Source organism: Falco punctatus (assembly GCF_963210335.1).
Source record: "Falco punctatus genome assembly, chromosome: Z".
Taxonomy (NCBI): Eukaryota; Metazoa; Chordata; class Aves; order Falconiformes; family Falconidae; genus Falco; species Falco punctatus.
In genome coordinates, this window is record NC_137586.1 from 40,930,130 (window position 1) to 40,945,210 (window position 15,081).

Genomic DNA, 15,081 nt, shown 5'->3' on the forward strand with positions numbered 1-15,081 from the left:
ACACTTACAACCATGTGTAGTACTTGAACATGTTCTTGTTCGTTACTCAGAGCACTGCATCCTCTTTTCCACCTTCAGACAGGTATCCTGTGAGATCCCCAAAAGCCTTTTTTTTTGATTCTGCCTCCAAAATCTATTATTATGCTTGGTCATTTACCTAGATTCCTGGATAGCTACTTAATAGAAATTTGGAGCTTACAAAAATGTATCATGGCATGTTTATTAGAGTTTATTAGCATGGAAATGTACTAGAAGAGTAGGCTAAATGCTGCATTACTGTTAATGCTTCTTCTATGGAAATATAAAAAAAAAATTAAATTTTGTAATTTCTCATAACATGCTCATTACGTTAGTTACCACAGTTATGAGTACAATGACAAGCCAAGACTCCAGTAGCTTCTGAAGTCTAAGTGTAAGCAAGTTTTCATAATCTTCATTAAACATGCCCACATTAATTTCTTAAAAGAGCATTTACCAGTTGCACATCACTTAAGATATAAAACCTTCAAAATTCATTTAGCACTATTAAAATTCAGTAAATAACTTAAAGCCAGCAATCAGTTCTTCTCAGCCCCAGTTTTATTTCCAATTGAAGAGTTCTGCTGCAGCAAATAAACAGAGTAAATCAATACAAATGACTATGAAGACAGAAATGAAAATACTTCTGACTGCTGAAGCCCCATCCTTTGTACTCTACCAGGCATACTATATAAAAAAGGAGAGTGCAATGAAGATTTGGTTACAGTGTTTTTAAACCATAAAAGTTTCACATCACACCATTAAAACATCATTTATAAAAAGGTACCATCATTGCGACAAGCTTTAACATGTAAATATTAGATTCCAATCCATATTGTTGTCCACAGTGCCCCTGGAATCGACGAACTGCACAGCTTTTCCAGCTACCCAGCTGGTATGTCGACAGCTCCATTTAATATTCTTGTCTAGTGATACAGCAAAGACCTCTCATGCCTATTTTTAAATGCACATTTTTAATATTCAATATAATGTTACTCTTTAACAAACTCTTTACTCCCTGCTTCTTTTATGAAGCTTCCCGTGGTCTTTAAAGGGATTGTTAACCAAAGAATGGATCACACTCTTTCTGCATGAGCAGATTCAGAAACACTCCATTAAACCTTTCAGTATTTAATATAAAGAGTAATCTCTCACCTCTGAGGAGATAAGCCAGTTGCTGAGTGATTAACTCTGGTGCCTCTTGAAGAATCTCTTTTACTACTAAAGAGGAAGACGATGCTTGTAACTCCAGGCTGCCATCACACTGCTCATCTGGATTGATGACTTTGACAACAGCTGATTCCAAACTTTTATCCTCACTATCAAGCAAATTTAAAAGTTATATATATATTTATTTCTAGCTGCTAAGACAATGCAGTAAAACAGTGCAAAAATTTTTGTAAAGATTCCAGACTAAAACACTAGTGTTATTGCTCCTTGAAGTCTGCTATAAAGCCAAAGAATGTCATGGCAATATCTTAAAATCTATTTTTTTAAAATGAGGTGTTCATGGTGTTTTATTGCTTACTACATCACCAAGTACTAAGATTTAAATGTTTACATTTCTATTATCAAAATCTTTAAAAACTAACGATTTGAAAAAATATTTCTACATGTATTGAAAGTATCACTCTTAATATAGGGGAGGATTTGGGATTTTCCCTATTGAGTATTTTGAAAACTTACAGATCTTTATTTTGCATTTAGACACTATGTTCCTGCTTATAAATATAATAGCAACAGCAAAGAAACTATATTTAATAAATAATATGTTAATCATAATTCTTTAGAAGGAAGAAATACAGGAAAGGACACTACTAAACAAAAAGCAAAATTTACAGATAATTTTTACTCTGAAAAAGAGAATGATGTTCTGAGCTGACTAAAACTAAAGAATCAATACCTATGAGATTTACGTATGTTTCTCATATTAGGTGTTTCTAATCTGCAAACCCCTCGGAGTATGATGATGAGGTGACAGCACAACAGGATATTACTCATCTGAAATGAAGTTCTAAAGGGAGCTGGAAGTAAACAGCATCCTTCACTCTGGGCCAGACAAGCAGGCCATGCAAAGAGGCTCCCTATAGATGTTTCACTATTAGCTTGTAGATACTCCCTCTTAAGGATGAGTATATGGACTATGGTCTTCCACCGAGCAACTCCGACCCTCTAGAATTGACAACAATTTGAGAAAAATCCTGTAGTTTGTAAGGACTGCAATAATCTAGCAGCCATCTTAACACATGCAAAAGTGCTATCCCTCTCCAAACCACTAGGAGAGTCTTAATGCCTTTAGTGAAAGCCAACTAAAAGGCAGGAAGAAAACCTGATCTCTTATTTACCAGTCACAGGAAACTTCCAGACTATTTGAACTAAACTGCAATATCTAATCTAAACTGTGTGAGAATACAAGGTCCTTAAAACAGGGACATCCATTAGAAGTGACAGAAAGGTGACTATTTAGGTTGTTACATTTACTGGACATAATGGGAGTTAAAATATACTTTGATTTCCTTTTTTTGGTCTGTGTTAACATTGCAATACCAGTATTAATGCAGAAAAAATTTAAAAGAAAATTTTTAAAGCAGCTCAAACCCACATAAGCCATCTTGTTGTACATACAATGCAATACCTTGTCAGCATGTTGCTGTTTACAAGTGTTAAAGACAATTTCCCTTCAGCATTCAGCTGGTGCAAATTGATTTCATCGCGGAAGATATGGAATGACTCCGGGATATTCAGTTCCTCCAATATACATCTTGTCTCTGTGAAGTAGCTAAAATCTTGTCTTGGTATGTTCAACACCGGTAAGCAAAGAACGTCAGGAGGACTGACCTGTAACACAGGTGTGCATTTGTCAGAGTTGCAGAAAACAAAAACTGGTTTTTCTTAGGAAAATGTTTTAACACAGGGAGCAATTAGAAAGAGCCTGATTTTTCTGTTTGGTTTCCCCCCCCCCCCCCTTCTACTTCATTTTAAGAAAATGTGGTTTGCTTTTTCTCTTGTTATTCTGTCTCTGTTTGCTTCCTACAGAATCACTGGAAACCAGGAAGGAGGAAGAATGATGTACAGGGGTGAACTTCTGCTGCTATTGAATAAGCCACCTAATACTCACTCATTAATTTTAGTATGGAATGAAATGTAATTGTTTCTACATAAAAATCTCACCCCTGATGGTAACAAAATCATTGTCCAGAATAATGTTTCTACTGTATGTTGTAGTTAACTTAACAATGAGATGTCTGTAACAACATGGAACCAATAAGTTAAGACCAGTCGGTCCCATTCTCCCCATTACCTTGTCTAGAAAGTAGGCATAGGCCAGGGTAGAAATAAGAGAATCCAAATCACAGGACTTATTCCCAAGAACAACATGGACTTTCTCCAAGCATTTGCTCCTGTTCTGTAACAGTAGTAGAAGACAATTGCAATGAGTGACAATGATGACAAAAAACAAAGGCCTATCACCGTGGCACTTTGAAAGACAAGTTAAATATCATGCACCGTCCACACTGTGGGATCAGACATGTTTCCTTGGCTTCACAGCTCCCAGGAAAGCCAAGAAACCTGGTTTTCATAAGAGACCCCGGTTTAGAACCCAAACTAGATCTCACCCTTTAGCAGCCAAACATCAGATAAGCAGCTTCATGTGTATGTGGGAAAAGTTTCTGAAAACACTTCACAGGTCTAATCAGAAAAAGAGTTCAAAAGAGCGTGGAAATACACACAGCAAACTATACACAGCAAGATGTAGTTTTAATTTTCCCTTTTTCCTTTGCTTGCTGAAATCAGTAACCAGACAAAGTTTTTAACTGACTCCTCAGAAGCTGAACGCCCCCAGTGAAGCACTTGAAGTTGTTCTCACTTGAAAAGGGAACCAAGTCTCTTCTGCATTTAATAAACTTGAGAGCCTTCCAAACACAAGGAAAAGAACACAGACCAATTATGTGAAAGGAAAATATTCCAGGGAAGTGTCTACCTTCTTCATAATTGCACACACAAAATGTAAGATGATGTTTTTCTCTTGTGCACATCATTAATGTCAAGCTAGCTGCACAGAAACATTGCAGTTTATTTTCTTCTAATGAGCTATGCCTCTTAATTTGAGAAACATCTGACTGATGGTAAGGTAAGGTAATTGCATAAATATATGCAATTAAACATTTTTGTTGTAGTACACAGGCTGATGTACTTGCTTGATATTCTGAATTAGGATTCTGGGTATCAAATAAAATGTTAATCTTTCAACAGAAGTATAGAATTAGTATATTATCCTCAATAATTATAAATGTGCAATTTTTTAAAAACTAACCTTTTTTCTCTGTGTCTAATTTCACCTCTGTCTGGTTATAAGGAAGAAACTCAATTCTTTGTACCTTATATGGAACCCAGCCATCAAAATACCTTCAGGTAATAAAACCAGGACACCTATTCTCCATTCCCTATGTACAGGGAAAGACAGCCAGCATTCTGAAGAGTACAGTGTCTGGAACAGATACATTCATTTCAGCTGTAGGTCTTCAGCAGCAATGAACTGTCTCAGTTTTCCTCTTTCCAATGTATCTGTTGCTATATTGTTCTGCAACATATATTTCTGATTAATCTGCCACCCTAACGAATGAAAATAAAGTTCATGAGCTCATCCTTTGTCAGTATTATTCAGTGTATAGAATTCTTTTTCTTTAGGTTCATCGTAACTGCAAAAAAATGAATGAACTGACAAACTGATTATTAAATCTACAAAGTCACCCACGTCTAGGAGCTCAGTGCAAACAATATAAAAAATTTCAAGCCATCTGATGCTGTTCTGTATCTACATGTTCTGTACCTATAGAAAAACTGCTTCTTATTGCTTACATTAAACAAGACACTATCCCATACAGAACTAGCAACAGTCATCTGAGTTTCAGTGATGAATGGCAGACCTATTTGTGTCATCAGGTACATAAGTGTTCTCTTTTGAAAAATCAAGACATTTTTTATGTTGTCTTTAGAATTCATTCTCCCAAGCACTAAAATCTGCACAGTTGTTTTTACAACTCACTTGATAGCTGTAGCTTTGTTAAACTCACATGTTAGCTCTAGCATTGTTACACAGGTATACTGCGACTCTAAAATCTGTAGAAAATCATGTGGGAGGAGAACTGTGAAAGATGGGAAACCATCTTTGTCTTAAAAACTGTTTAAAAGGAAAAGATGAATTCACATTTCTAAAAAAAAAAAAAAAAAAAAAAAAAAAAAAAACAACCAAAAAACCAACAAACAACCCAGCATCTTTCACTTATTTGTATGTGCCCTCATGCTGCCGACCCACCCCCCCCTCCTCCCCCGGCTTTATTAACTCTTCAGGAATGGAGAGAGAATAATGACACAAAATGTGAAAAAATTCAAGACTAAAAGTTTCTGAACCCTACACTTGACTTCTGAAGAAATGAGAAAAGCATGGCTGTACAAAGCAGAATGCAAAGAGAACACAGTGGGACAAGAAAGCTCTGGAGACCATCTCTTTGTAACGCAAACAGGCCAACTAGCCATTTAGGGTCTGACTTTTTAAGTCCGCCACACCAGAATTTCATCAACACATACAAACCATAACACACCGTGGAAGGACAGGCCACCTCTTCGTACTATTCTCAAGAGCTTAACAAGAGCTCTGAGATAGAGCTTATTAAGCTGATTTTTTCACATGACAGTAAGCAGGCTAACGGTGAGAGGGTGTATTTCTTCATCAGCCTGCCAACACACTATTCCTCTAAACAACTACTCGTTTCCTCCAAAATATTTCTGCCCAAGACAGACATCTGGTTGAGGTAACCTGCTAGCTACTGCCAACTCTTTCCCAAAGCAAAGGGAATGAAAAACAAATTTCTGAAGACGTTCACGGGTTTCTGTTGCACACTGCCTTTCCCTGGTCACTCCAGACAGGGCATATTTTTGTTTCATCCACTACAATTGGTTATTTTAATGACTGTACTCTACCTGAGTAAGAATCTGTTCATTTGTATACAACTACCCCGCTTCATTCCCTAATCTCTCATTTGCAACTTTTAGCAAAGTGTTTTTCGATGGAGTTTTTCTAATAAAATGACAGCTGTTCTACTAATGTTAAAATACGAAGTCAACCTGTAAGCTGTCTTAATTAGTAATTCAAGTTTCTGTTTCACAGATTTCAAGGCCAAAATCAGCTAGAACAGCAAAGAAAGTCTGTACTTCATATTCTGGTGATGTAAGACATACTGATGAGAGAGAAGTGACAATTCACATCTTGTTTCACCAGTCTGAAGAATCTTCTTCACTAAATACAAGTGTGAAAGCACGATTTTTGAAGAGGCACCTTCCAACACCAAATCATGTCTTACCAAACTAATTATTATAAATAAATTTATATTAATAAAGTTGTAGAGTATGTTTGGACAGTTAATTCTTCCCATAGTTCTGCAAATTCGTAAGTTTTACCTAAGAAAACCAACCTAAAATTTCACTCTAATTATTACTACAAAGCACAAGAAAATGTTTGCTATTATTTTCCTAAATTAAATCATGCTTTTTCTTAACAAATACTCTTATCCACATAAGTAATCTGTTCTCTCAAAGGCAAGTTGGATTCAATGATTCTTATGGGTCCCTTCCACTTGAGATATTCTACGATTCTATGATACATTTCTAAAAAACAGCGTAAATTTGATATAGGTAGAAATAGATCAGACTTGCAGACAATCTGTACCAGCCACTGTTAGAAGTCCCACCCTAGTATCCGCATTCACATAGTTTGTGCCGTCCCATTAGAGGCAAAGTTAACAGGAAGATTAGAACCACTGGGGTAAACAGTAACTCCCCTGAGGACATGGATATAACTCCAAACCACAGACCATGAGCTACAGTCTGACAGCTGTCACATGCAAAACTGAGCAGCCAAGGACATTTACAGGGAAGTACATAAACAGGTACATGCTACCCCTGACACAGCTCAGTACACTAAGAAGGAATTATTTATCTTCCCACTCCCCACTGATAACCACTAAAATAACTCAGTGACACATTAAAGATCACACATGCATAACCTACTCACATGGACAACACTTTCTACTGCAAGCTTCTTTATTATTTGAACTGAGTATTTATCTGATGCCAGAACCACAGACGATGTATTTATTACTCAAGACAGCTAGGTTTTCTCTCCCCCATTCTATTTTAACAGAGGAAACCCTGTACCAACAATGCAGATACTTTAGCTAAAGCTTAGCAATGACCACAGTGTTATACATGTGAGAGAGCATGAGAGAAAAATATTGTTTCATCCCCTGCTGGACAGACAATTTGAGATCTGTGCATTGGGTAACAGATCAACTCTGCCAAACTGCAGTGATAAAAACCTGAATGCTACTGCAGACATTCACCTTAGTACAAATAGGTGCTGTCTACCAATTCTACCACGGGACTATGAAAGCAACATTTTAAACCCTCAATCTGATTTGCAGCATCTTGTAAGCTGTAGAAGTCAGTACTTTCAGCATGATGTCACTGCCTCAGATAATCATTACTGGCAAAAAGACACCACCATCCATGGATAAAAATCATGAGATACTCCTTCAGGACCAACCAGGCCCCATAGTCTACTACCAAAATATTGCTTAATGCAACTTTTAAAGCAATCAAAAGCTAGCATGAAGGAGGGTGCTGACAGATCTGAAGTTACACTAAGAAGAATAACTGAATAAATTGTTATTAAAATGATGGAACCCTCAAAACAACCTTTGTTTTCATCTTCCAGGGCTCAAACCTGAACTTACCTATAATAATATAAGCAGAATCCCGCGTGTTCCCTGCGACAGGCTGTGGTTCTTCTGTATGTGGAACCATGGTGTGCTATCCCCCAATTCTCACATCAGATAATGGTCCTCAGATCTTCCATAAGAAGTAGCATCCTCTCGCTCAGGTGACATCTTAGCTCTGACAGACTTATGCATAAAGTTTCCTCCATTAAGTTGGTACCACCTCTTCTGAGGCTGAGGGAACTGTCTCCTCAGCTTCTACGGCTGCTTACGGTTCAGAAACCAACATGAAACCAGCATGAGCTGTTGTTGTGACCCAATTTCTTATCTATTTTTTTCTAAATATCAAGGCACTAGGTAGACCTTCCACTGACTGTTCTCACATACTGCTTTAATGATCCGTGATACTTTTTTTTCACCTTTTGTGATCTCAGCTCTTCTGCTCAACTAAGCATAATTGTATTCTCTTTTCCTTCCCCTCTTGCAGGTCCAAGACAATTTCACCAGCATTTCCTCTCCCCATGTATAGCTCCCTGAATGACTTTTTAGTATCTTACCACTACTTATTAATAATAGCCTTCCAAAAAAGTATACTCTCCATAAAAGCAACCCTGGAGTCTGCCATCCCAGGGCCACCCAAGCTTACTGTTTTCCTGATGGGTCTGAGACTGCTACCTCTTTCATCCTCTCAGGCACAGTTAGTTTGCATAGTCTCCTGCTTGCTCATCAGCCAGCTATGAGAAAAGCAGGCATGTGGATGTGAGGCTTCCTCTTCCAGGTCTTTCCAAGCAAATACCCCAGCATAGAAGCCCACAATCAGGAAGAAGATTTAGATGCATAAACTCTGTGATACTTAGATGCAGTAAGACTAAACCATATTAACTCCTGCAGCTACCACAGCTAAATCTGAGAGGAATTATGAATTCTCAATAGCTCTAAGAATTAAAAAAATTAAGAGACTAATGATGAAAACTGGAACTCATAACGATCTTGCAAGACAAGAAATACTGGAGACCTCTTCTAGTATAAACAGGAACCCCTACAAAACACGGTCTCAACTACATGAGACCACTGATCTCTGTCAGTGCTGATAGATTTTTGTTTAGCTAGATTAAAGCCAAGTTGTAAAATGTATAAACACTGGATGCTTGGGATAAAATTAATTAAAGAAATGATGTGTCATCCTCAGATGGTATCAGTCAGGATAATTCAATTCAGATCAGGCTGGACAGATCAGCAGTCACTTACCATGCTAAAAAAAAGAGATTTATAAACATTAAGCTACTTCTGCAATCTAGTAAGAGATCTCTTCCAATACTCTGATACTTACAGCAAAGAAACTCTTACCTGCCCAGTTTTGGTTTTATTCACCTAAAAGCATTAGCCAGGCAACTGTATCTTTATGCAACTGCAGTCAAAAATAACTTTCTACTGTTTCTTACCTGCTTCAAACAGCTGATTCATTCAATCATACTGCATATACTAGCAATCAGGTTTGTAAATCTTTGACTAGGATGTATTACTACAGCGATTCATGAAATAACCACATGCCAGTCAAAAAAGACAGTGTCTCTTCTTTTTTTCTTCTGTTAATACAGAAGCTGAAATGATCTTGCAAGACAAGAAATACTGGAGACCTCTTCCAGTATAAACAGGAACCCCTACAAAACATGGTCTCACTGTCTCAAGGCAAAAATTTTTGTTCTTCTCGCCCTCCTTCGTACACACACAGAGGCAGCCACACACAGCCTTGCTTTCTCAGCCAGTTTTCTTTTTGCCTCAACTACCACTGGATCTTCCGTCCTTCAACTGCAGCAAAATCACTGCATTTTGCTGCTGGCGATGAGACAGTACCTCTCAAGGATAGCAATTCTTTAAAGGAAGGAGCTATATGGCTCAATAGAAGCATATTAATGTAAGAAGAAGATGCAGAGATGCATAATAACGCAGTGTCAGACACAATTCTCAAAGTTTTATTCAACCTGGTGGCTGAAGCACTAACAGGGGAGCACGGGTGCACAGACATACTTAGCTTTCCTGGAAATGTATGGGGAAAAAGCCTGCCTGGACCAAGGACAAGCTGGTGACAAACACCGCAAGTGAGATTTTATATCACTTACTTACATGAGAGAGGATTTTCATACCTACTCATTACCTTTGCAATCCCTCTCCAACCCAGAGGCAGAACTTATTGAGTAGTCATTTTGGAGTATGTCTTGCATTTGCCTTATAGTATCAGGCATTATTATACTTCTATCAGCCTAAGGGCTTTTAAGTTGCTCATCTTTCTCCATTGTCGAAGAAATGGCTTTAAGCCAAGGCAAAGTTAATTGAGTATTTTATGCAAAATTCAAGTTAGTTTAATATTTCATAAGTCTTTTCACAAGAAAGCTTTTTTCTGGCCTAGGAAAAAAATGGTCTCTCATCCTGGTAAGTCTTTGTTTTCCTTTATTTTTGAGGACAGAAGAAAAAACTATGATATTTCTCTGCCACTGCAGTATCATTTATCATATACAGTATATAATATATTTTGTACTTTACTGTAATAGTTGTAAAAAAACATGTTACATAGTGGGTTCTTCCCTAAGGAACATAATTTAATAGAGAGAATTTCGAGTGTGCCATATTTTAATCACTACCTGTTGGATCTATATTGTACAATGTTGCTTTCCTTATGGATCAAAAAAGCCCCACCTTTTACAGCCAACATCAATCCTACTAGCAGAATAAAGTATAATAAAACAAAAGGGCAATTTTCTAAATGCACACCATCTGCTTTTGTATGGGAGGCACAGTCTTACAGAAAAGACAAATGGAAGTGGAAGGGTTAAAAATTCAGTACCTCGGAAATGGCTAGACAGGCATAAAATATCACCTGGTATTTTGCGTTGAGTAAGATCTATGACAATAGACTATGACTAGTCTATAACAAAGAGTAGGAAAAGGTCTTCACACCTTAGTTGTCATGCACATAGAGCTCACCTGGGGCCTAAATGATGCACATATTTCACCCAGCCTCACCTGCACTCCTCTCTCTGATGGTGACTGCAATTCCCACAGGAGGTTGAACATAGCCTTGTTGGACGAGCATTATTGGTTTTCTGAAGTTAATACCTTAAAAGCCATACTTTAGAGCCAAGAGCTTGCTAAAGAGAGTTTTATTTAGAAATGCCATTTCCCAAAATCACACTGCTCCACAGAAGCATGCTGATCCTTCAAACGTAATAATGGAAATGAGGCAGGTTAACTATCTGGCATGCCAGCCAGGCAAGGAAGTCTTGTCCCTAGATCGTTCCTGTAATTTCCACAAAACAGAAGCTCTCTTTTCCAGTCATCTCTAATCAAGAATTGGCACGGTCAGCTATTGCTGCTGAGAACTCAGTTCAATATTCCTGTATTACCAACAGGCTCCGATTTGGCATTCTGCAGACAAGTTTCACACTGTTCAAGAAAGAATTCCTACCGACTGCAAACATCTACTCTCTCTTCACTTTCAATTAATTTTACAGAATGTAACTGCATGCAAGTCTGCTCTGCCTGTCCTTTAAACATCTTCTCTCTAAGCTATGACATACATTTATTCACACTGAGAAAAATAAAAACTATCAATGGTTTCCTATGTGCAATTTTCATCCAAAAAAGAATAGTTGGAGTAACTAAATAATGCAGAGATGCCACTTAAATATCAAAAGCACCACCACAGAATTAAAAACATCAATCAAAACCTTGTTGGCTCCTTTTAAAATTAATTTGTCCCATTGATTGGTTTGGCATTGATTTTCCACCACTTTGCATAAGCTTTACATGTTCACACTCTCTTGCTTCTCCAACTTTTTGCCTTTAGGGCCAGCTTTTGAGACACCGCTTGTGCTGGATCATGGGGTTTAAGTACGCGGTACACCCAACAGTATCTAGTTTTCGAAATGGGTTACACATGGGGTACACGTACATGCCCACATTCACACACATTTTGGAAGCATGACTCCGGCACCACACGTTTTGATCCGAATTTTGCTGTTAACAGTAGAGATAAAATTCCCATTAAGTCAGACAGGTATTAAATATGCTTCGCCTTAGGGAACTAAAAGAGACCTACGTTTTTTATGATAAAAGATTAACAAAATGAGGAGGGGAAAATCTGACTTAAATGACCTTAGGCTCAGTAAAGGTATTGCAGTGCTCTTCCTGCCAAGACAAAATAGGATATACCCTTGCATGGCTGAAAAAAGAAAATGCAGCAGAATGATTATTTAACCTTGAATCAGCAGTAGTTCAACAGCCTGTCAATAGGATTCTCTATCATAGAAGTGATTGAAGTAAAAATCAAAGTTCCCCTCTTCCTTTTATGCTGCATTAACTCATTTGTTAATCAAACTGATGTGTTCTATGCAGGACTAGAACTCTCACTACAGTAATAACTGAGTGTTAGCAATACAGCATAAGCAATTCAGCTCTGCAAGAGAACAAGTTATATTCCTATTCCAGGTCATCTTTAGTGTCTGAAGCCAGTCACAGCAGGTATTTGAATTTTCAGCTCAAGTTACATGACTCCTCTACCCCACTTGCCACTAAACATGCAAAGGTGAGACTGGGATGCCTATCAGTTTACAGGACTTGATAGTATTCATCTCCTTTGGGAATTGTTTGCCTTACTACAGGATCAAGGTGTCCCCTGAGATATTAAAAACAAATTAGTTAAAAGTAGGGAGCACGTTTACCTGAGGAGCAGAGTGCCCCTGCCACATTAAGTGTATCAGTTCTGTAGGTGCATCAGGACGTGACTGGTAGCAATAATCCCCTACATCATACACTGCAGAAGCTGAATGAATTACAGAAAGCAAAGAGAAAGTGCACTGGAGAAAAAAGGATTTTTTTTTTTTTTTTTGGTGAAGGCAAGAGAATTCAACTCAAATAATATTCATTTACCTGCCCCTGTCACAGACCTACCGTCTAACCTCACAGTGTTTAAGCTTAGCTTCTTCTCTGAAATGGTGGAAGCAACTTTGCAACTGAGAATACATTTACCAAGAGTTAGGCGTCACTTGGACACTGTGCTGTACAGGGGCCTTTGGAGTTGAGCTTCATGTTTCTTAAGTCAGTGTAGCCCTTAAGTGATACGCATCAACTGAACAGGAGACCATACCCTGAAGGGAGCCAGCAGCCCAGCAGGAATACCATTAGTGATCATACAATGAGACTGAATTTTCTATGCTTGTATATGCACAATATATAAACAGGTTCTACTCTGTTCTTTGTTTTAATTGTACCATCTTGCAATCTCAATGTTTCTTCTAGATCAGGGGTCCTCAGACTACAGCCTGCAGGCCAGATACGGCCCCCCAGGGTCCTCAATCCGGCCCCCGGTATTTACAGACCCCCACACACACCCCCCGCCGGGGGTTGGGGGGGGGGGAAACCAAGCAGCCGCAGATGGCTGCCTGCCACTGCATCCGCGCGCCGGCCCCCTCGTTAAAGTTTGAGGACCCCTGGTCTAGATTTTTATCTATGTGCTATAGGTATTTCTGAACATTGCACTTCAACACAAACATGTATAGCTCCATTTTCACATTTGCATTTTGTTTCAGATCGTCTGTGTAAACTTCTCCTATTCATCATGAACTGTATTTTAAGTGATTCAAGACAAAGCAAGTAGTCCATGCTAACAATAAAACATACACCATCTTCCCATCAGTGACTTATCCTGAAATGTATTACACACATTCTGTTGAGAATGATAAAATCATAGCTGGAAGAATGATCAGGAAGCCAAAGTCACTTTCAATTTTGCCTTTGTTCAACAGGTTTTTGCCATACTGTAATTATAAAATATCTTTGGCTTTTTAACCACTCTCTGTGAAGACTGCCTCAAGAAAAATGCAAGTTTGGTTTGATTTTTTTTTTTTACTTTAGTATTATTTTAGTCACAATTCTTTTTCCACACAGAAAATGAGAAACCAATTAAAAAGTACTCCTCTGCTGTCCTTTATGCCTGCTGCAAACACCATTCCCCAAAAGAATTTTTCCCAAAGCCCTTTCTTATTATTGGCAGCTTTTTTTGCCATGAGGGAAATCTATTATTGTAACATGTTTAGGTCCAAGTGTCTTTGTGAGGGATAGATGGGCTGACTTACTGCAGAAACTCAGCACAGATTAAAAATTACCTTGCAACACCATGCTTGTTAGAGAAATGACAGTACACCAAGAAATAAACATTCAGAATGAAACAACTTTGCAAAAACAATCTACTTTTTTTATTTGAGGTGTTATGAGAATAGAAGCATATGCTCCATTATGAGAAAGCACTGCCTTTTTACTCGTATACTAATTGGTTATGTCTATACTGTTCAGATCCTGAATTGCTCTTGACATAATACTAATACCAGGGTATTACATGTGAACAAGAGAAAACACATAATCACATTATTGTATTACTTTTAACATTCATAAGCTTTTAAGCATATGCCTAGTTACTAATAAACTTTGAACTTGCTGCCTTAATGTCTAATAGTCTTTTTTATATTGGTGACATTAAAACAGCAGAAATTTGGAATTTATTTAGTAAGTTAGGCTGGGTTCATGCTAGGGTCAGGAGAGATATGGTACTTCTTGAATCCACACACAAAGGATGTAATCCATACATCAGAAGTCTCTGTGTACTGAGTAACCCTCGTTCTGCTGCATCCAAGTTTCCAGTCTGCTCATGAAATCCAAACAGGTTCTTAATACCATGACCCACTGAACACTTCCTGGACCCGTGTGAAACCACCTCTGTAAATTTGTCTCAGCAAGAAATCTGGTTCAGCTGTTATCCACCATGACACACCCTCCCGTCCAGCCCCATCAAAATCCCAACATCTACATCAGCGTAGCTGAGCTCCATCCTTCACCCACACTGAGATGACTGGAGTCTTCCCAGACAATCGTTTTCTCTTTTGGGCTGGCTGTCTTCTGCCAGAGCAGAATCAGGGTAACAATGCAGTGCTGACACCTCCAAAGTCAGACACATGAGATCCAGCGGTTGATCTTGCGTTCAGCTAATCAGCTGATTATTATTATGATGATGAAACATCAGCTAATGCCAGTGCATTTCTTCAAAAATCAATAATCTTCGACTATCATGTATTTTGCCTGTTCTGCACTCCCTGTTCCTACGCGCATTCCCCTCCTGTGATGTCAAACATTCTCCACAGACTTTTCCAGATTGCTCTTAGGTGACTAAAGTATGTTTCAGGATAAACATTACCCAAAATGTTTTCTGAATCAGACTTCCTCATCTATCCTTGAGGCA

General features: G+C 38.2%; 1 protein-coding gene across 6 annotated transcripts in view; it reads right to left on the minus strand.

The window, feature by feature from the left end:
* Window positions 1-15,081, minus strand: part of PRUNE2 (prune homolog 2 with BCH domain) — a 148,859-nt gene that overhangs the window by 111,590 nt on the left and 22,188 nt on the right. For 5 of the 6 annotated variants that reach the window (XM_080371679.1, XM_080371678.1, XM_080371676.1 and 2 more), the window contains exons 2-4: window positions 3,320-3,424; window positions 2,654-2,856; window positions 1,174-1,337 (exon numbers count right to left, since the gene is read on the minus strand). The exons of the other annotated variant lie outside the window; for it this stretch is intronic. In XM_080371679.1, the coding sequence (XP_080227805.1) occupies window positions 1,174-1,337; window positions 2,654-2,856; window positions 3,320-3,424 (472 nt within the window). The remainder of the gene's footprint in view (window positions 1-1,173; window positions 1,338-2,653; window positions 2,857-3,319; window positions 3,425-15,081) is intronic. 6 annotated transcript variants of the gene reach the window in all.